General features: G+C 42.7%; 1 protein-coding gene across 1 annotated transcript in view; it reads right to left on the bottom strand.

The window, feature by feature from the left end:
* The window catches only part of mlxipl (MLX interacting protein like), a gene marked incomplete at both ends in the record, with an annotated part of 40,015 nt that extends 17,721 nt beyond the window's left edge, over window positions 1–22,294 (bottom strand). The window contains 7 exons of the mRNA XM_083641567.1: window positions 1,945–2,025; window positions 5,167–5,344; window positions 13,261–13,302; window positions 15,303–15,392; window positions 17,253–17,335; window positions 19,807–19,913; window positions 21,957–22,294. Coding sequence (XP_083497693.1) covers window positions 1,945–2,025; window positions 5,167–5,344; window positions 13,261–13,302; window positions 15,303–15,392; window positions 17,253–17,335; window positions 19,807–19,913; window positions 21,957–22,294 — 919 coding nt within the window. The remainder of the gene's footprint in view (window positions 1–1,944; window positions 2,026–5,166; window positions 5,345–13,260; window positions 13,303–15,302; window positions 15,393–17,252; window positions 17,336–19,806; window positions 19,914–21,956) is intronic.
* Window positions 22,295–23,433: the final 1,139 nt, after the last annotated feature.

Here is a 23,433-nt window from a genome sequence, read left to right as displayed (position 1 = left end):
GCATCAACAAGTCGAACACCCCCGCAGCACACTAACTGCTGCTTTTCTTCTTCTACAGTTTTGTTTAACAGCGGTTTGTAAACAGATTAAAACATGCATTAGCGCCACCCACACTCACTGCTCAAATGACCCAGCCCTTCAGATTCTTTATTTTAATTTTAATGTAGGCATTACAGGTGGTATTTATGTAAAATGTAGAGTGACAGCTTGGAATAGATATAAAATTGAAGTTTCTACACTTCACTGTGGGTTTGTGATGCACCTGTGTTGAACCAATGGGCGCTCAGCTTGATGCGTTTCTCGTCATCCTCTGTCATCCGCAGTCGGGCGCAGTTGGTGGGGAGCAACTGCGGCACCTCGCTCCAAATCTGCGCCCGCCTCGCTCTCACGAGAGTCCCGTGGCTCACGCAGGCGGGCGGAGCAAGTCGGACAACTTTCTAACCATCATGCAACGGGGCAAGCAAGGCGCTGGTCGAATCTGCGCAGAATTTGCTCATCTCAAACGAGCCTATTGTTTGACTCCTGCCAGTCACATGGTCTGTCAGATTGACCCAACTTGGTCTGTCAGATTGACCCAACTCCCACATCTGACCTGACCAAATTCAAAGTTTTGAGCCACTGAGCAAAGCGACAAAAACACAGCAAAAAGTGTGGCACAATGTGATCATACATAGCAGTCTTTCTGTCTTTTCATCTCAGTAAGAATAGAATATTTCCATTTGACTGTGCATAAATTAAAGACATGGCAGTGCCGCCCGGCAGCTCCCCTGGCCCTCGTGACCCAGAGAGGCAGACAGCTGATCCTTCTGCTGTCAGTGCTGTGAGAACAAACACTTACATGCACACACACACACACACACACACACACACACACACACACACACACACACACACACACACACACACACACACACACACACACACACACACACACACACACACACACACACACACACACACACACACACACACACACACACACACACACACACCATACAGTATCACAGCAATGGGCAGCAGCTTACTTGGAGGTTACAAAGGCTGACTTGTAGCCAGAGGGTTGATGGTTTGCTACAACTAAACTAGCAGAAACAGCAGCAACTAGAGGGCAACTAGAGGGCATGCATTCCTCCACCAACCTTTCTACTAAGTTTCATGGTGGATGCCAGGCAGACAGACAGACAGACAGACAGACAGACAGACAGACAGACAGGCAGGCAGGCAGGCAGGCAGACAGGCAGGCAGGCAGACAGACAGACAGACAGACAGGCAGACAGACAGACAGGCAGGCAGGCAGGCAGACAGACAGACAGACAGACAGGCAGGCAGGCAGACAGACAGACAGGCAGACAGACAGGCAGGCAGACAGACAGACAGACAGGCAGGCAGGCAGACAGACAGACAGGCAGGCAGACAGGCAGGCAGACAGACAGACAGGCAGGCAGGCAGGCAGACAGACAGACAGACAGGCAGACAGGCAGGCAGGCAGGCAGGCAGGCAGGCAGACAGACAGGCAGGCAGGCAGACAGACAGACAGGCAGGCAGGCAGACAGACAGGCAGGCAGGTAGACAGACAGGCAGGCAGACAGACAGACAGACAGACAGACAGACAGACAGACAGACAGACAGACAGACAGACAGGCAGACAGACAGGCAGACAGACAGACAGACAGACAGGCAGGCAGACAGACAGGCAGGCAGGTAGACAGACAGGCAGGCAGACAGACAGACAGACAGACAGACAGGCAGGCAGACAGACAGACAGGCAGACAGACAGGCAGACAGACAGACAGACAGACAGACAGACAGACAGACAGACAGACAGACAGACAGACAGACAGACAGACAGACAATCAGTGAGTGAGTGAGTGAGTGAGTGAGTGAGTGAGTGAGTGAGTGAGTGAGTGAGTGAGTGAGTGAGTGAGTGAGTGAGTGAATAGGTACCTGGTATATCCATGAAATCATCCAGGTTAGGCTGCAGTGGGGTCAGGCCTGGCTGGATCATATCTGCATTGCTGGTGTATGCTGAAGAGGGAGAGAGCACATTATATTAGACATGAATGAGAGAGAGAGAGAGAGAGAGAGAGAGAGAGAGAGAGAGAGAGAGAGAGAGAGAGAGATGGCTGCATCAACACATGTCTATCTGGTTCTGTGTGGTTGAGTGAAAGCTCGTCTTTCACCATGTGAATTTCCCTATTTGTGGGATGGCTTCATTTTCCTGACTTGTTGACCCACATGACATCTGCTGCAGCTGACTGTGGCAGCGGCCCAAAACAACTCTGTAGTAGTCCCTAAGAGGGAGCCATGAGGTGTGTCATGTGTATGTGTGAGTATGTGTAATCGCTACTCTAAAAGACACCATCTCTCCGACATAATCCACATTTATCTTTGTAGATCAATTTATTTTGAGATAGATGAAATGCTCAGAATAGTTGCTGCTAAGGTGTTTGCTGCTAACTAACACATTTTGGATTTGAAAAATGATGCACAACATGCATTATTAATGTATTTGTTCCAGCATGGCATAAATGGACAAAACCTTGCCAGTTCATGTCTGTTTGTTGTTTCTCCTCCTAATCACAACCCTAAAAACAGAAGTTTTAGATAGATAATTAGCATCTAAATTGTGAGCTGGTGATATGATTTATGACAGTTAAAATGTATTGGGTGAAAAAGCAAAAATGAACTAGCCTTCTGCCAGGGTTTTTTAAATCTGCTTCAGCCATGTATGGAAAAAGATAAACACTGTATACTCAAACCAGGGGCTTTCTCACTGGGAACAATTGCTTTCGTTCCGTGCCCGAGTATGATTGCCCTCCCTCCCCTCTCCCCCGCTGGTCAGCTTTCACATTACACATTTCTTCTGTGCTTGGGAACACTTGCATCATCAAGTACACCTCACCGTATGTATCTATGTGGTTCAGTTATGGTTGGCGTTCACATTCGCAAGTGTTCCGTCCCTGGGCACGCCCAAGCGTTCCCCAGACCACCTTTTCAATTGGACCCTGTCACGGTTCTCTGTTCCACGGCCCGGGCACGGAAAGCAACGCTCACACTCATCAAATGAACTGGACCTGGGGTCAGTTTGGGGACAAGTGTGCTCGGAAACGGCCCCGGGTCCCGAGAGTGAAACCACCCTAAGACACATTGCTACTCATGTCAGCCTGTCATGCAGCCCACAGGCCACCAGTTGCCCATCATATAATTCAGCACTTTCAACTGTTTAATGGAGTTGAGATCAGTGGTTCCCAACCTTGGGGTCGCGACCCTGTGGGGTTGCCTGGAATTCAAAAGGGGCCACCTGAAAAATAAATGAATAAAATAAAATAAAAAACCCTAACCCTAAACACCACACACATTTTAAAAAAGAAAAGAAAAGAAAAGAAAAATGTATTTGAGTTCTGAGTTTAAGTCAGGATTCTGAGAATAAAGTCAGAATTCAGAAAATAAAATTAGAATTCTGAGTTGGTCAGAATTTTGGAGAGAAAAAAGTCAGAATTTTGGAGAGAAAAAAGTCAGAAGACTTCTGACATTAAAGTCAGAATTCTCGTATGCATGGACAAATTGGACAAAACCACTGGATGAGATGGCCTCTGTATCTGGGTAGATCAAGGGACCTCTGTGAGGGGTAACCTACAGTTGATCCATTCACTCTACATACTGTGTTTTTGTTGTTGTTTTTGTTTTATTTTTCCTCTCCCGTTCTCTCCATGTGATAATTCCCCATTGGATGTGATTGTTGTCTCGTATGCAACCCACAACAATTCTGTAAACTAGATGTGAAGAAAAAGGATGTGCTCCTTCAAGACCTATTATTATTATTATTGTATTTGATTTTGTATTTGTTCCCTCCACTAATGTCTGTCTCTGTCATGTGTACTGTATGTATGTCTGTTCCTTTGCATTTAAAAATGGAAAAACTGAATAAAAACAAAGTATAAAAAAAAAAATCTGAATTCTCAGTTTAATGTCAGAATTTCGAGAAAAAAGTCATAATTCTGAGATTAAAGTCATAATTTTGAGATGTCAGAATTCTGAGATTAAAATCTGAATTCTCAGATTAAAGTCAGACTTCTGAGGGGAAAAGTCAGCATACTGTTACATGTGACATTGATGTCACTGATAATATTACCAACGTTGTACCCATATCCATGGGCGATTCTAGGCTTTGCAACCAGGGGGTGCAAAATGAGACAGCAATGCATAACCCAGAAGGGGGGCCTGGGGGCTGTCCCCTCCGGGAAGAAGATTTTGTACATTTTAAACTAAAATGTATCAATCTGGTGCACTTTGAGAGCAAAATTAAGAGGCTAGCTCTATGAAGAACACACCTCTTTACTATGCTGTGGCTTTACAATGATGAAAAAAATAATTGTCCCTTTATCTATTCTGCATCAGCGTTGGTAACGCGTTACAGTACTCAGATTACTTTTTTGAGGTAACGAGCAACGGAACATGTTAGTTTTGCTCAAGTAATCCCCCCATTAGTTATTTTTTCAAATAAGTAATCCGTTATCTTTGTCAAATAAAACTGTTGCCCGTAGGCTTATTGTACTCAGAACGAGCGGCCCCAAGTGCTTTGAGCATTGGAAATTTCAACACCGCAGGCTGCCTGATGCATGACAGTATCTTCACTCTAACACTGTAGACTGCCTGATACATGACAGTATCTTCACTCTAACACTGCAGACTGCCTGATGCATGACAGTATCTTCACTCTAACACTGTAGACTGCCTGATGCATGACAGCATCTTCACTCTAACACTGTAGACTGCCTGATGCATGACAGCATCTTCACTCTAACACTGTAGACTGCCTGATGCATGACAGCATCTTCACTCTAACACTGTAGACTGCCTGATGCATGACAGCATCTTCACTCTAACACTGTAGACTGCCTGATACATGACAGTATCTTCACTCTAACACTGCAGACTGCCTGATGCATGACAGCATCTTCACTCTAACACTGTAGACTGCCTGATGCATGACAGTATATTCACTCTAGATTTAAAAATGAACCTGCTACAGCCTCTGAAGGTGCCTTTAGGGTTAGGGTCAGGGTTAGTGTTAGGGTCAGGGTTAGGGTTAGGGTCAGGGTTAGGGTTAGGGTCACTGCTGGCCCAGGGGCATGGCTTCATGGTGAACAGGGTGTGACTACTCACTGTTGTGTCGGTCGCTGCTGGCCCAGGGGCATGGCTTCTGCGTCATGGTGAACAGGGTGTCAGAGATGTCGGACAGAAAGCAGTCCAGGTCAAACATGTGGGCCTGCTCCGGCACAGCCACAGGCTCCTGGTAAATCTGATTGGACCATTTCTCCAGCTCGGCCCGGCAGATCTGACCCTGGAGACATCGAGACATTCATAGGACCCTCTTACATGAAGCAACATACACATACAAATCAATCCCTCATCCTACCAATAGAGGGCTTACTACAAAAACGAGTGATAGGTCAAGGGTTCCCAAACTTTTCAGCCCGCGACCCCCAAAATAATGGTGCCAGAGGCTCGTGACCCCCACTATCCTCGGAGGTGGTTGAAGCATACTAATGTTAGTGTGCATTTCGTAAAAAAAAAATAAAAAAAAATGAATGTGCTCTTTTAATAGTTTTTCAATTGTATTTCACACATTTTGTAGTTCACACATTCTTTAGGCTAATTTCACACATTCTGGAAATCATCTCGCGACCCACCCAGTGGTGTCCCGCGACCCCCCTGGGGGGCCCGACCCCCACTTTGGGAACTACTGCGATAGGTTACAGTGGATGAAAAGTACTGAGAGCATGAAACTGCCATCTTTGTGCACTAAGAAATGCAGATAAACACTATACAACTATTTACTATTTACTAAATGATACCCTTTGTTCAATAAGAAGCTAACAAAATCATGCTTGCTAAAAAAAAACTTGAAAAACTTGTTAAAAGAATATGAAAACATAAAACACAACAAAGGAGAATTTTCCTTTCTTTATATTATCTTAGCTAGTCTGCACCTCTTCAACCTTTTGGGGTGTGCTCCACTTTGTATAAAGAATATCAAAACAGCAAGGAAACAATTAATTTCAAGCTTTACATCCAGATACACAAAAGCAAAATGACATATTGTCATTTAGATAAGATATGATATAATGTAGAAAACCAACCAACCAGAAGTTTGTTCTTGCCCCACATTTTTTCTTTCTATTCCGAAAACCAAGCAAAAACACTCACAGCAAATGCAGATCCAGAGCCCGGGTTGCCTACCTGTGTTTGAGATGCTTTGCCTCACGTCTATAAGAGGCCACATTTATAGGGAAGCCCAAAGTGAGTCAGAAAGCGTTTTGATTACGTCTAAGCTCACGACAAGCCTTCCCTGTCATTTATTTATCTCCTGATCTATTTTCCCCGAGGGAGAAGGTGTGTGTACAGGCGGAAATTAACTAGTAAGATTTGGTTTCTCTGTGTGTGTGTGCGTGCAGTACGTGATGAAAAAGCAGTTTTGCCATATTGTTCAAAAACACTAGCCCCCTACAAGTTATCATTATGTTGGCTTTGTTCATTTCTTTATTTTGATGTCTCACCATTTCAATAAGAGCAGCAGCCTATTGTCCGTGACCTACTGGCAGTCACACGTGCGGACAAGCAGGAAGACCTGAGCCCCCCACCAACATACACACAGAGAACAATACTAACACCTCCCAGCCCGTCACTTCCCACATCCTTTATTTACACTATTTTATTTGATTCAAGCGCTTTCACAAACTGACGTAAATGTGACAGTTTGAGCTCCGTTTTTAGTTACAGGCCTCGCTTTTAAGTTGATCGCACCACATTTAATTCTATTTACTTTGCTGTAATTACATGTTACATTAAATCGAATTCTGTGTTTAAATGATGAGAACGGATGATTAGTAATCATAATAATGTGATGAAATCAAATGCGATGAGATCTCGGGCTGCAACTAACGATTATTTTCATCATCGATTAATCTGTTGATTATTCTCTCGACAAATTGATTACTCGTTTGATCAATAAAATGTCACAAAATGGTGAAAAATGTTGATCACTTTTTCCCCAAAGCCCAAGATGACATCAGTTTACTGTCATAGAAGACTAAAGAAACCAGAAAATATTCACATTTCAGCAGCTGGAACTAAAGAATATTATATTTTTCCCTTGGGAAAAAATCTAAATGATGGATTATTAAAAAGATGTTGGAAATTAATTAATAATAATAATAATAATCGTAGCTCTAATCAGATCACACTGAAATGTCAGAATCCTAAAATGTGTCTTGTCACATGAGTTCATATTGCCAGCAATGCAAGATACAAAATATTACAGTGGGGACACAATTACAAAAATATATAGTAAATTTATATCACTAGGCTCGCTCGCTACGTGGCCTCGCCCGCCCTGCAGCTCGCCCGCTACGCGGGGTCGTCCGCACTGTAGTCTCGCGGGCCAGCCTCCCCTCCCTTCCGGGAGAGGAGTCTGGCTGCATGGAAACAGGCTGCTGGCATAAGCCCTCCCCTGCTCTACAGCTGCTCTCCCATTGGAAGCGTGGATTTCAGACGCTGCCGGATTTCCGCTCCCCACTTAAGAAGCTCTGTCATTGGCTCCGACCATGTCAATCAGAGCGGCTTCCGCTCCCTCCTCCCTGTGTGTTGCTGTAAATAGTCCCCTGTTGCCGCAGTGAAAACAACAACGCTAACTAGCTAGCAAGCTAACGGCAGAAACCTACACGCTAGCTCGTTGCTACACGCTGAAAATGGCAAGTTGGATTGTTTGAAACTATTTTCCAATTAAGGGCACTGCCACTAAGCGCCACCCATCGCAATTCCAGAATGGTGACCAGCGCCGCCAGACTCCTCTCACGGAAGGGAGGGGAGGCTGGCCAGCGAGACTACCCGCCCTGCAGCTCGCACATTGCACGGGGTCGCATACGCAGCCCACCCGCAGCTCGGCTGCTGCTCTACTGGCATGCGCAGCGCACAATTGCCCAACTTCACATCACTGATGACATCATCATGGAGTGCGCATCACTGATGACGTCAGTGAGTCATCAGTAGTGATGACATCACAATTGCCAGTGACATCACTGATGCTGTCATATCAGTGGCATCACAATTGCTCGAGTGACCATCAGTGATGACATCATTACTGACCAAAATCATCACAATTCTCACAAATCGCAGACAGAACCCACTTACTAAATTTTATATGATGATTCTGATGATTATCACTATAGGTTGCATAATCTACTTGCTTATGACTTGTTTTGTATGGCTTCAGGTCTGTTTATGTTTTGAGTCACTGATCTGAAGAGATCTTGAGACTTTATAGGAGGACTGACAGCATGTTTGTTAACGTTATGCTGTCAGATGGTTTGGTACACAGAACCATCCGGAACTCATCCTTGGAAAACTGTTTCGAAACGGTCAGACACATTCAAAATATAGCTGGCAGGTGATTGGATGAACCATGTGTCTATCACCATCTATCACAGGCTCGTTCTCGCTGTCATTACACCTAAATCCCGCCCGTAGATTTATTTTTTATTTTTTATTTAACCTTTATTTAACCAGGTAGGTCAATTGAGAACCAGTTCTCATTTACAATAACGACCTGGCCAAGAGGCAGCATAAAAGGCAAATAGAAAACAAATGAACATAAAGAAAAACATAGAAACAAATAATACAATTATACACATCATACCAATCCTAAAAGAGAGTAATATTTACAATATTTACGGTGACATATATTAAAAGTAAATAGCTAAAAACAATAGGGACATATATCAAGAAGCAGATAGCTAAAAGCAAGTGCAATGATGTTGTAATATTGATTGTAGTGAGTTTTTGAAAGAGGAGAGCGGAATGAATGAGTTCAGTTTTAAGGTCTGTTGCAGATGATTCAGTCATCTGCAACAGAAAACTGAAAAGAGGAACGACCAAAGGAGGTACAGGCTTTGGGTATGAGGAGATTGATGGAGCTACTGGAAAGCAGGCTGCGATTTGTGTTGTGGATATTAAGAAGTGACTGTAGATACGACGGAGTTTTACCTATGAGAGTTTTGTAAATGAATAAAAACCAGTGAGTTTGTCTGCGAGAATGGAGTGAATGCCAGTTCAGCAGAGACTACAGGCAGCAGTGGTGAGTGTTAAATGCAGATCCAGTCACAAAGCGGATAGCAGCATGGCAAATAAAATCTAGTTTGTGAAGGAGAGTTTTTGAGGCAAACCTAGATGCCTCTGGACGCTAATTGGTCCGGCCCACTGCTTGGATGGAGATAAACCAATAGCTTGGAGCACGGCAAGATGGATTTCTTGTGTGATCTGGTAAATCCAGCTGCCTCGCGAGGTTAAATGTTTGTATAGGTTTACATCAAACAGGACTGTATTTTGATACTTTGTGAAAGTTGAAAAAGCTATTTTCCACATCATCTCCCCAAACACAGGACACACATGGTCAAAAGAGACTGATGCGAAAAACGCAGTTCCGAAAACTTCAATGACGGACGAAATTTTCTGAGTCAGCGTGTAAACGTGATTCACACAATATGAGTTGCCCTTTTTTTTTTTTTTTACGTGCAACAATTTTGGATGAAAAAAAATGACTGCGCAAAGACCTTAAGGAGTGGGGTGGGACAGTTATGTACAGGGCAGTGTGGTTTGAGAGGGCACAGGCCAGAGGTCACCCCCTCATATGAATACTGTCATGACTGAGGTGCTTCCCCGGGTTCGCGCTCCTTCCTCTGCCTTTCTCCAACCTTCTCTCTTTTCCTCACCATCTTTTGTTTGTTTTTGCCACTGTGACGTCACCGACCACCTCACAGCCCCCGATGCTGCTCAACTTCACAAAGCACTGCTGGAAGTAGGTCAGATTTGATTAAATGACATTAAATTCTGAAGCCACTTTACTTGAATAAAGATAAAGCCTAAGGAGAGATTAGAGGCATTGTTGCCGCTGGCAATCAATATGAATGAATGAATGAATGAATGAATGAATGAATGATAATTTTATTTTCGTGCCTGGCTGCCCCAACACAGCCCATCCCTTACGGGATTATTCAGACACATTTGAAAGAGAACACTTTTTCCACAAAAAAATTATAAACAGTATAAATACAACATGTATATGACTCCAATCAAACCTGCAAAAACAGTTTAGTAGCCTAAGTATTTAAGATAGAGAGTGAAGGAGGGCAAGACAGAAAGAGACAGAGAGAAAAGAAGAACAAAGAGAGAATAAAGACAGAAGACTTGGCTGTTATCGGCTAGACAAGGTGATGCAATGTAGTACAATATAAACATGTGCTAAGAATGCTCAGGCATGAAAACAAGTTGGTATGCATACGTTGCATGTTTCCTTCTGTTCCAGGCTTTATGGATATAATTAGATATTGCAAATGTATGGTTATCAAATAACCATTTAACTATATCGCTATCCAGGGACAGACCTACATGTGACGGTACTTTCTCAAAGAGTGTTTTTCTTAGGTCGTCATAGAATGGGCAGTACAGTAGAAAATGGGTTTCATCCTCCACTTTGCCGAGCTCATACCTCTGTAGTTTAATGGTAGACTTGGATCATCTTTAGGAGACTTAGGGATAGGATTTATAATGGATTTAAGCCAGGTGGAAGGCAAAATACCATGGTTAAAACAGCATTTAAATAAACCATACAGAACATCAAATAATTTAGGAGATTTAAGCACCTCACTGTACAGTTCTTCAATACCCAAAGCTTTTCCTCTCTTAAGCTGCGTTCACACCGACCTATTAAAGTTTGTTGCTGCCGTCGAGTTTACATACAAAGTCAATGCAAACGAGCGATTGAGCGTATATTCGCCTGGGAGAATAATCGCTGGGCGTCCGAGCGGCAGAGACAGAGCGACAGGGAGAAAATACGCTCGTCGCTCAAGATGAAATATCCCAACTCGAGCGAAAATACGCTGGCATCAGTCGCTCGCTGTTCAATGCTGATTGGCTGCCGTGTGAGAGCGAGTCAAGGATCACTCTGGCTTGGAACAAACCGCTGGTTTATTGTGTGGCAACAAACCACATTGACAGGCTGACAGCTGACATGAAGTGAAGTCTGTACTACCGGTATGCAGCTCGCATTAGGAGCACGCTGATAGGCTTAGCTTGTAAACAATGACGGTGGCTCGTAGTGGACAAACAGCATGACATTGCGTAACGTTATATCCCCCACATGTCCGTCATTTCGTGTGCCTGTTGATGAGCGATTTAAACAGAGCGACAGAGCGATTCCAAAGGGTTGACTTGAGCGACAGAGCGAAAAATAAATATCTCGGTGTGAGAGCGAGTCAAGGATCACTCTGGCTTGGAACAAACCGCTGGTTTATTGTGTGACGGTACTTTCTCAAAGAGTGTTTTTCTTAGGTCGTCATAGAATGGGCAGTACAGTAGAAAATGGGTTTCATCCTCCACTTTAGCCATGTCAATTGCTTGTTGAACCTCCTCCCTACTCAGCTCTCTGTTCAAATCATTGTCACTGTGTTGGTCCTCCAAGTCTCTCTTCTGTGAACACATCTCAGCATAAAAGCTCTCATTGAAACCTGTATCATTTTTTGAGAAAAGACCAGAGAATCCCTTCTCCCATTCCCCAAGCACCTTCTCTCTGTCTGAAGAGAATTCTTGCCTTTGCCAAACTTCCATAGGAATCCTCCGATGACGTTTGGGCCCCTGTTTATTAATCTCACTCCAAAAGCACTGAGGATTATTAAATTGAGTGTGTTCTAAGTTTAATGATAAGCTCTCTGGTACCTCCTTTTGTATAGTCTGAGCTTCTTATCAAACAGATGTTGTATACTTTTGAATGCAATTCTACATTGGATTCTTTGGTCTTTGCCTTCAGAACGTAAATATAATTGTTCAGCCTTACGCATCTCGGACCATAAAGTGCCTAATTCTTGATTTCAATATGGCTTATGTGATTTATATGGCTTATAAGGTCTATTTATTTTGTCTATATCAGTATTCCCTAATTCTGTGTGAATCAGTTTACATAATTCATCATACCATTTATCTAATTCATCTTGCTTTTGGGCAGAAACTTCTAATTTTCTAATCAATTTCTCCATTGCTGCATGAGCCCTATTGGAACTTAAAAGGCCTCAGGAACATTTCTCCTAAGCCGTCCTTTAGTAAGTTGCGTAGGAGAAGAAGCAGCATTATCAGAAGTTGATTTTGCAAGGTCAACATAAAATTTCATAAACAACAGAGAGTGGTCTGGCAATCGACAACGATCTCCTATTAGACCAAAACAAACATACAGCATTTTCTGCCATTTCAGTTGCCAATAAAACTTTAAACTCAAAACAATTGTCCAGGCAGTCGAAAGGGGTAATTATGTAATCAAAAGTCGCTTTGCCCTTTGAGGATACTGATGTGAAATTATCATCCAGAGGGCAGATTCTACCATTGACCACACACATTTTAGAGTCCCTTCAAAATTAAAGCAATGTTTGGCCATGCTTATTCACATAATCATCCAGAGCAATTCGGGGTGGGATACTATCAATATCAGGGATGAAATAATTTAGTCCTCCTACATTTACGTCTCCACAAATATAGATGGCATCCGTTTCTGAGCATAAATAAACTTGACTTAGCAAATGACAAATAAAAACTAGATGCATCTCTGCCCCATGGAGATAATTCTGGAGGTAAGTAACATGAGAATATAACAAAACAGTATTTGGAATTCCTATGTTCAAAAGATAACCCAATAATTCCATCCATAGACTTATTATTTGAATTATTATTATTAGACTTATTATTGAAATTATTTAAATCTTATATTCAGAAAATAGCGATGATTTGACAAGAATCCCCACTCCACCCGACGCTCTAGGACGGTGCTCTCACATGTGTTATTCTATTATTTCCAAACCATAAGTACCCCTCAATGTCAATATGTGTCAATTGCCTGCAAATGTGGGCCGGTGACGCAAGTTGTTTCACACGTTTCTATTTCTCTTTTCTTTTCATCGTCTCTTTTCCTCTCTGGTTAACCAAGGCAAACTAAATCCATGTGCTATAAATAGCTGCCTGGAGGACTTTGAGGATCATATGGTGAGCGCTAACCACCTTCAAAGGTAAAAAATGCTAGTGGGTCCCCAATACATACACAAAAGACCAACTGCAGAATGCTGTATGTGCTAGTATGTTTTCAAAAGCTATTGAGTGAGGACTACAATAGAAAAAAGTAAATACCAGTAAAACAGGAATTGGGTGAATTTTTCCTCTTACCTGCTGTAGCATTGATAAGAGATCATCCTTGTTTTTCTGAACCTACAAAGTAAAATAAGGGAAACAGTCCAGAATTAGGAATATAAATAAAAACAAAAAATATATACTGGAGATGTAATTTGCATCCTAGGATGTATCTTAGAATCATATATTTTTTCACCCAGTAAAAATGATCAATTCTCATCAAAAAAAAGGGTGTATTGATCAAAATAAATGTGATGTGGAAACAGCTTTAGCGAATTCTTAACCAAACTCGATTAAAAAACATGCCGTTTTAACGGAGGATCCATTTCAGCATTCAGGCGATAACGTGGGGTGGCAATGTGCCAAAAAAGTGAGTGCTTGCCTAGCTTGTTACATCGCCCAAAAGCCGCCAGTCAAAATAGTGGTCGCACTAACATTACACTGTGGATGATTTTACAAGTGGCATTCAAGTCATATCTGACTATAGTTTTCAATCGATTTCTCCCCACAAAAGTTAGGCCATATGTCTCGATATAGGCTGATGCAACTCTTGTATTTTTACATAGCCTACAAGACAGACAGGTCGGGAGGAAAATAAACCATTCAAGCCGTTTGCAGCACTTGAGGAAACCGTGATTTTGCTCGTTTAATTCGTTGATATAAGCATTGCCCGAACGATTAATTATTAATTAATAGGCTACGTGAACATTAGCAGGTACTTTAGCCTATGCAGTAGGCTATAGTAGTAGGCTAATGAAGAGGATAAACAAAACACGCACATCCAAAAAACCCACTGGGTTGGGTGCTGGATCAAAATACCTGACAGTGATTTATTTCAGTGTGACGTTTCGAGCCACACAGGCTCTTCCTCAGACGCTTTCACCGTGAGTTTGCTCATTTAATTCGTTGATATAAGCGATTGCCCGAACGATAAATTAATTAATAGGCTACATGAACGTTAGCGGGTACTTTAGCCTATGCAGTAGGCTATCATCTCCTTGTTGCATTTTTAAACTGGCAGATGGGGGAGAAAGAAACGATTAAACTTTTACTTGTTTTCTCACCTAATTTGGCTCTCTTCCAAATAATCCAGCCACGTAACTAACGCTACATCCATTCATGAAAATAATGATCACTGGGACATTAATGGTTTGTAAAGTGCCATTTAACCACCCGCCCACTCAGACATACATGATCCGGATCATGACCTGCCGGTGTTAAACAATAGCCGTTTTTCCAATAATGCGGATCCTATACTAGGGTCTCAGACCATTGAAAGCCTGCTGACTGGCTGCTTCACCACCTGGTACGGGAACTGTACCCCCATGGACCGCAGGGCGCTACGAAGAGTGAGACGCGCGGCCCAGCACGTAACAGGATGTGAGCTGCCAGAACTGCAGGAACTGTATAACCAGCGGTGCCTAAGGAGGTCCCTGAAGATCATCAAAGACACAAACCATCCCCACAACAGCCTGTTCTCCCTGTTACCCTCAGGGAGGAGATACAGGGTCCCAAAAGCACGCACAAATCGCTTGAGGGACAGTTTCTTCCCGCAGGCCACGAGACTCCTTAACATACACAAATAGTGTAGTAGCTGTACTGTACCGTACTGTAGTTGCTACCATTATGTATGTCTAATGTTTAATTGTATGTTTAATTAGGTCTATGCTATTTGCACCTGTACATCAAATACGTCGAATTTAAAATGTTTAAGCACGTCTAAAGTATGCACATGACATGTGCACCTATGTGCAGTGAATATGCCACTGTCTCTGACTTGTCTTATCACTCTACTGCCTTATTGCTTGTTGTGTCTCTTGTTGTTTTTGCACTCATATGCCCTGTTATATTTGTACTATGTTGTAAACGGAGTCCACAGCACAAGAATTTCACACGTGATACTTGTACCACGGAGTGACAATAAAAATCTTGAATCTTGAATCTTGAAGATGGTCATGATCCGCACTTGCAGGAGTGCGCATAAGGCGGCTAATTGTTTCTAAACATGCAGGCCGACCGGCTAGCAGCTGGTTATAATCCGGATTTCACTGCATGTTTGGAAGGGGTTTAGTACTCACCCTCTTCTTGTAATAAATCCTCCACTTGTGATATTCCTTGATCACCACCTCAATCCTGCGCTTCCAGTAGCTGCCTTCTAACACAATCGCCTGTTGACATGAAGCAGAAATACACAATCAATCCAAATTGATTTGGTTTACAAAATCACATTAAAAAAAATTAATAACAGCCGTGTCCAAAATGGTTCACTTATTCACTCACTCACTATATGTAGTGTTTATCATATATGGAGAATGAGTTTCGGATTCAGACACTACCTGGACACGACCGCGTTGCATTGTGGTACACGGGAGAAAATGTAGGGTACATTCACTGTTCCCTAGAAATCGCAATGCATTGTGGATTGTGGGTATTTTATAGTAGACTATATAGTAAATCAAATTAACAGTATATATATATATATATATATATATATATATATATATATATATATATATATATATATATATATATATATATATATATATATATATATATATATATATATTGCAAAAACAGGTATCTCCGTTTGGATTTTTTTATCATTTCATTTTATATATTGATGTATTTATACTGTAATCTATTTATTTTGGGGAAATTTGTATTATCAATCATAACTAAAACATATTCATCTGATAATTTTCACATAAATCACCTCTAATGTTTTCTATGTGCACTCCAGGGAGTATCAAAATTAAGAATGGCGTTTACATGTTTTTGCAAATGAACTCTTCATATATATATATATATATATATATATATATATATATATATATATATATATATATATATATATATATATATATATATGTATATGGGTTCCTCCTAATTATTATAAAGTCCACTATTTCTGTACTATGGAACAGTTTCGAACAGCCGAACAGGGCTAATATGTGATGAGCTTTTCAACTGGAAACTATAGGCTCTTTCACACCGGCCTTGGAAGCCGAAAAATGCACGGAAAATAGGATTAGCCCCTCCGATGTGAAAGTCGTGAACGCGCTTTGGTGGACAATTGTTTTGCGCCTTTTGTCCCGCGACGGGAGGTAGTAACAGCGCCGGGTTACCTGGCAACCCGCCTCCACTTGAAAGGTCGTCGCAGCGAGCCGGAAAAGGTGCGAATGGTCTGCTCATTCATAAAAAAAATTACAGGGGAAATCACCTCATGTATCAAGAAAGTGCATGACTGCACGGACGCCAGGAGGAATGCTCCGTGCGGTTAGGCTTTATGCTCAAACGATGTTGACATTAGTAGGTAGGCTACAATTAACGGATATAATAATAAGCTTCAGAGGGCTATAGCTGTCTGTGGCGAGTTGGTCTGAGGTTATTCCCTCTCGAAATCAGCTCTGTGCATTCCCTTACAAAAACTACTAACGTTTAAGTAGTCATGTGCATTTATAGCCTATACTATTCCCCCGACGAACGTTATGCAGACTGCAGCTGTTTGATATGCGGGCGGTCGTGTATCGTTCCAATTTTAGTAGGACACCATATCGATCTGCCCGCCCACCATGCGAGTGCACTATCCTCCCTGCTCAGCAGACTAGGAGGGAAGTCTTGTTGAATGAATTCGTTCATCATACAGTAGCCTAGGCTACACTAACCTATGAAAATATACATTTGGGCTAGGAGGAGCAGGAAATCCCTCCGCTCGCCTTTCAATGTGGGAGCAGGGGATTTCACCTGAAAGTACACAGCAGCACGGTAATGTGGCCGTGCTGCTTGGCTCTGTGTGAAAGCAATTTCTGTGGCGAGGCGGCTGGCTTTACGGGACTCCTAAACGGCAATTTTTGCGCGATCTGTGTGTGAAAGAGCCTCATGTGTGTGCACATTCAGCTTTCACCTTCTAAATACAGCCCAGTGTTCCAGAGATGGTATTTTGGTCTTTAACATTTTGACTGAGGTTGTGCTTTTGCTTCGTTGGTCTCTGATTCGATAAAACTGCATTTGGGTGAAGAATGACTCACTTCAGGCTTGCGATGTGCGTCTGCCTCAGATCCCTCCAGTGGGGTGACAAACCCACACACTGGGTTCCTCCTCTTCTCCACATCTAAAACACAGCATAAAGCAACAACAACCTCAACAGATTTTACACAGTCAATTGTACATGATGTTCTTCTGTTTTTTACTGGACTAAAATGTTTAGAAGCAGAGACTCGGGTTACTTGGGTTTGTCTATGATTTCAACGGAATGACTACTGACAAACTAATGACAGCTCAGTTATTTCATTAATGAAAGCAGCTATGAAAAGTGGATACAATTCAACTCCTAATTTATGTCTAGCAAAGGCCACTCAAATAGTCAAGCACTGGACTTGTATTTATTTTCTAACGGTGGCAATTTCAGCCTGGGTTTACTGTTTTAAGCTGGAGTGGAGTGTGTCACTTTTGTTGTCTCCCCCTTCTGGCACTTCTGGCAGTGAGAGTACATGCGCTGCATTATGTGGTGTCAGTGAAATGAGCTCCCAGCCATTTTTGCTGTTTGTTGTCACGTAGAAACTGGAAACAGCTATCAACGTGTTGTTTAAGCGCTCAGAGCAATAAAATACAACATATTTTCTGTGTAGCGTCCATGTTGTTTCCACATTCCGACTTAAAAGCTCATGAACACACTGAGGAAGAACGACTTCCCAACTCGGGAAATGGGACAATCCGAGCAGCACATGAATGCAGCATTTGTCATAGCTCCGCCGTAGCCTACTCCGTCATGCCTGTAAACCAGGGATACATTTTGAACGTCACACAGCTCGTGCAAAATGACTCGTTTCACTCATAGACAGTAAATATATGGACGTAGCCTACCATTGTTTTTTGTCCTCACGCAGCTCACCTAAGACGGCACGAGACGGGGGGTTTCCCAGAGCCGCAGCTCCGCCTGCTATTGGTCAGTGATCGGCAAGCTGCACGATCACTGGACAGGCGACCTGTCAGTCATCCCCTAAACATACCGGTAGTCTTTTTCTATCGTCTATTTTACTCTAAATGGGCGAGTTATAAAAATGTGCGCCCGTACAGTTATTATGAAAGGTGAAATTAGCCATATAGGCCAAAACCATGTTTTGAACCAGGCTGTAAACATGCTTAATCCTGTTACAATTAAAGTCAGGCATTTTAACATGGGGCGGAAGGGGGAATGACTCCCTTTTGGATACAGCCTCAAGCGGCCATTCAAGGAACTACAACTTTCAGTTTCACTTCTGCTGCTTCCTCTGCCAAAGCCCGAGCTACTTCTGGTTTCACTTCAGAATTGGATCTATTCGGTCTGATAACATCTGTAAGGTCTAGAAGAGCTGCACGACAATTATTTATCCCCATTCAAGTTAGCAGAAGGCTAACCGGAAATTAGACAGCTAGGCCAAGCGGGAGTCTCTGGTACACATGCTCCAGGCCAGCGCGGGAATGTCGCCGGACGACAACAGATTGAAAACTGTGGTCTACTGGGATTGTGAAATACAGAGAGAGTTACCTGGTGACGAAAGGCTTCTTCAGCATTGTGGGAACTCGTGTGACAATGGCTTGAACGTAATGGACGTTCATTTATATGTAAAAGTTACGCACTCCAGCTTTAAGCAAAGACGATGGGATTCAAGCAAGACGGCCCAACGTCAACTCACTTGCTGTAATTTTGTCACGTGGGTTTTGGACACGCCCACTTAGGAGACTTTGGGCAGGTCTGATGGTGCGGTGCGTTCATGTGCTGTCGGAGTCATCGGAAAAACGTGATTCTGAAGTCGGAACAACAAGTCGGCAACTCTGTGAGAATGTTGGTACACGAGTTGCCGACTTGACGTCATATATGCACAAAACATGGCGGACAAGATTGGATGTTTTGTTGACAGTAAGAAACTTTTTATGTAATTAGTGTATTTTGCATCAACTATTTATTGCTCACATGACATCACACACTGTCATGTTGTTTAATATGGTAGGCTATTACCATTAGTTGCTGTCCTCGTAGAGTGTCCTAGTTTACTTAGAAAACGTATCTATTACGTGATAATAACTCAGGTAGGAGCAATAACGTTATCTGCATGGTGCGCCCCCACCAGTAATGTTACATTCCCACAGATATTGCTTGCAGACTACAACCAGTCTAGTTCAAAACCACTAATATAAAGTTCCATATTGTTTCAGCCTACGTGGATAGCAACATAACTCTGCACTGGGATGCTAGTCTCAGCCAACCCATCACCTGATTGCTATGGTTTCCATATTTCCGATCATTCCGACACTACAAGCACATGAACACCCGCGCGTCGGAAGAACGACTGGCCCACTTGGAAAATCGAACCATCCGATGAGCACATGAACGCACGATGAGCCAATGGTTGACCACGCCCATTTAGGAGACTTGCGGCTACCATTTGTTAGAATTGGCGGAGCCTGCGGTGACCCATCTAGAGTAATATAATATCTATGCTTTAAGTCAGTGCCCTCCTCCTTTACCATGAATGGAGAGATGACATGAGAGGAGAGGACATGTGGGCAGTAGGGAGAGGAGGAGAGGAGTGTTGGACTCACACTGAATGAACCAGGCCCTCCAGATCGCATTGTTCAGACGGATCTTATCCCTCCACAGCAATCGCAGGCCCTTGAATGACTTCCATTTGGGGGAGACTATCTTACCACTGAGAATAAGCATATTACAAATGAATTATCCATTCATACACACCTTGTCAAGTTTTGAAAATGCATTAGGTGACTGTGACACATGGGTGCAATGTTCGAAACCACCACTCTCACCACAACAAAGGAGAAATACGAGGGGCATGCGTATGCAGAAATTATACTCTTTATACGAACTGAGCGCCCTGCCTCACCCCCTCAACCCTTCCTGATTTTGAATAATGGTGCCCAATCAGCTTATTCACCAGTACACTGTCAAGCTGTTGTTGCTTCTCTGGTGTCCCTCGGCACACAGAGCGGGGAGAAAAGGCCTCTTAATGCTATCGCTGCTCAGGAGTTGCTAGGAAGCAGGTGAATCATTTTCAACATGCTTTTACTGGAAGGACTTTAATGCATGTAACACACTGCAAAGCACGAGCCACAGCAAATGACCACAGCGAGCTAACACATGATGGGAGAAGAGCCCATTAACAGAACACCAGTCTGGTGAACGACAAATAGCATGCAGCAAAACACTGTTGAACAAATAGGCACCTAGCTGCTACAAATATTGCATATACATAAATAAAAAAAACATTGCCCGTTTATACATTTTTTTTTACTTGTGTGATGAATATGGCATGTATAAAAGTAAATTTGAGACAGACAAATGTGGTTCTTTTTATGGAGCAAACTTTCCCTGGCTTAGAGTATAGGCCTATGTGATTCATTTATTGTGCAACTGTCATTAAACTATAAAAAAAAATCAAGATTGGTACACAGAAACTGTTAAGAACTGGCTTCTTTGTGCTAAAGGTTGATGGGAGCCATTGTGAACAAGTTGTTTGTGTGACATGGAAGCTATATTTTCTAAAGCACACCTGTCTGAAGACAAATTCCTGAAACGTTTTTCCTGTTTTCGATCAGTTTTGATCAGAAAGCAAAAAGCCAGTTAAGGACAAACAGGTGTTTGTTCAGGGCTGCTGCATGCATGCTTGTTTTAGTTTGATCTCAAATTCAATTTTAAAAGTTCTGTTAACATGGAGGCTGCACAACTAAACTAAAGTAGAATCACCTGCAGAAAGGCCATTATGATAACTTTTCATTTCCAATGTCCAAGTGGAAATAATAACAACTAGCTCTAGTTGTAAATGTGCACATTATAAAGTCAGAGCACCTGGCTACAGCCTAACCTTTTAAGCACTCAATCCAGAGGCATCAGTTGCGGTTTGGTCTCTATCCTTTCCCTCAGTTACACTGTAATCTTCCCAATGCTGCCAACTAGAAGCAAAGTCCAGCTTTCTGTGAAGATTTTCCAAGCTGTTGTGCAATCCCTTCATCCACCACACACACACACACACACACACACACACACACACACACACACACACACACACACACACACACACACACACACACACACACACACACACACACAAGCAAACTATTTTTTTGGCTTTTAAAAATGACTCAACTGACAAACTTACTGTATGATAACTAATATGCACAATATTCTAGAGTAAAAGGTCGATTTGTGTCTTAAAATACCCAGCTTGACAATATATTTACTGTGATGTAGTTATACCATGACTGAACCTCAATCAGATTTATGTCAGCCCTACATGCAGTGCTGGGTAAACTCAGTTGAAGGGGGGTAAATCTGCACTAGCATAAATAAATAAATAAATAAATAAATAAATAAATAAATAAATAAATAAATAAATAAATAAATAAATAAATAAGCCACATTTGCATACAGTTTGACACTATTGCTATGGTGTAGCCTGACTTCAGCTCATGAAGATTTATGATAGCTCTAAATATGATTGATAAACTCAGCCAACAACATTACACACAAACAGGCTGAGGGGTTTGTCTATAGATACATGAGGTGTGTGTACTATAGTAAAGTGTGTAGGCAACGCGTTTCTTCTACAGACAGACAGTAGGCTACTCCATTTTACAGTGTTCGTTCTTCTACTACGAGTCCTCTATTCAATGGAAAGAAACCGCAAAAGCTAAACTGTGTGGAGGTGGGTTCTGCTGTCTGCTACTCTCTGACGCACCTGTAGGCCAGGGACATGCACTCGAACAGCCGGGTCAGAGTGGGGTCGATGCTCAGGCTGGCGGAGCTGAACGGACCGTAGCGGTAGGTCTGGCACCACGTCCTGTTCACCGTGTCAAAGTCATACCCCTGCACCGGCACCGCCGCCTCGCTGTGGGGCTCGGACACCATGAAGTGTCCGCTGTGGATGACCTGTGTGCGGAGGAACGAGCCGGCCGGAGGCCGGGTACAGGCTGGCGGCCCGGCCCCGGCGGGTTCCGAGTCCGAGTCCGAGGAGTCCGGAGGCAGCTGCTGGCTCTGTCCCGCAGCCGCTGGACACGCTCTGCCTCTGTCCGCCATGGCCCGCTCTCTGCTGACTGACTGTCCACCGCACAGTGAACTTTCTCCTCGATTGACTCCACCACCCTCCGCCTCTCTCTACCCTGTTTGTTTGGACTCCTCCGCCTCTCTCTACCCTGTTTGTTTGGACTCCACCACTCCTCCGCCTCTCTCTACCCTGTTTGTTTTGAACCAACAAGTTCCACTTTTCTTCCCTTTTAAATGTGCCGCTTGGAAAACACAGTCTATGGAAAACATTGAGTCCCTTCAATGTTGGCTGAGAGCCAACTGTCTTCTACCTTATCTAGTGTCTGTGTGGACTGTTGTGAAATAGACTACCATTATGTCAACTAACTTCCTTTAGGTGGTAAAGTGCGTTATGAATCATCTTAATGAAAAATAACTATCATATTCATTGATATAATAATAGCAATACTAATCGTAATAATAATAAGAATAACAACAACACACAGGTAGGCTACTTGTCCTTTTATTTCTGTTGGACATAATATAGCATCTTGATATTTGTATAGGTAGGCCTAATAGCCTAGTGTCCTTCTCAAATGTATTATAGGATTAGGCCTAATCTTTTTCACAAGGGAATAGACCAAGTATTAGGCTAATTGATCTTAACATGCAACTTAGTTATTTATTTATAACAAAACCACGATCAGTCTGCAGTCTATAGGCTATCCTAAAATACCCTATAGCCTATGATCTGTTTAGGCTTCTTGTTAAATTGTGTTTATTTAAAATCTCAATAGGCTAAACCAGTGGTTCTCAACCTTTTTCATATCAAGGACATTTGAGCCACGCGGACCCCCATTTGATGATATTTTGTCTCTCACACCCAAATCTGAGAATATCTTTATTGATAGACATTATTTTGTCCCAAATTCCAAGACTAACTGTATTGCCGGTATAGAGAAACAACAGTGAAACTATGTTCACAACAGTCATTCTTCTACATTCTCTAATTGTGTTAACTTCTTGTAAATTAAATAATGCTGAAGTTTCACAATTCATCCGTTTGCTGGGGACACCCTGGAACCGCCTCAAGGACTCCTGGTGGCCCCCAGACCCCAGGTTGAGAACCCCTTTGCTAAACTACCAGCAGCCTGCCAACTCCTCAAAATATTTGAAATTCCTAACAAAATAAA

This window comes from Poromitra crassiceps (assembly GCF_964638095.1).
Source record: "Poromitra crassiceps genome assembly, chromosome: 1".
In the NCBI taxonomy this organism is placed as follows: domain Eukaryota; kingdom Metazoa; phylum Chordata; class Actinopteri; order Beryciformes; family Melamphaidae; genus Poromitra; species Poromitra crassiceps.
Note: the sequence above shows the minus strand (reverse complement) of the source record. Positions and strands in the feature narration are given on the sequence as shown.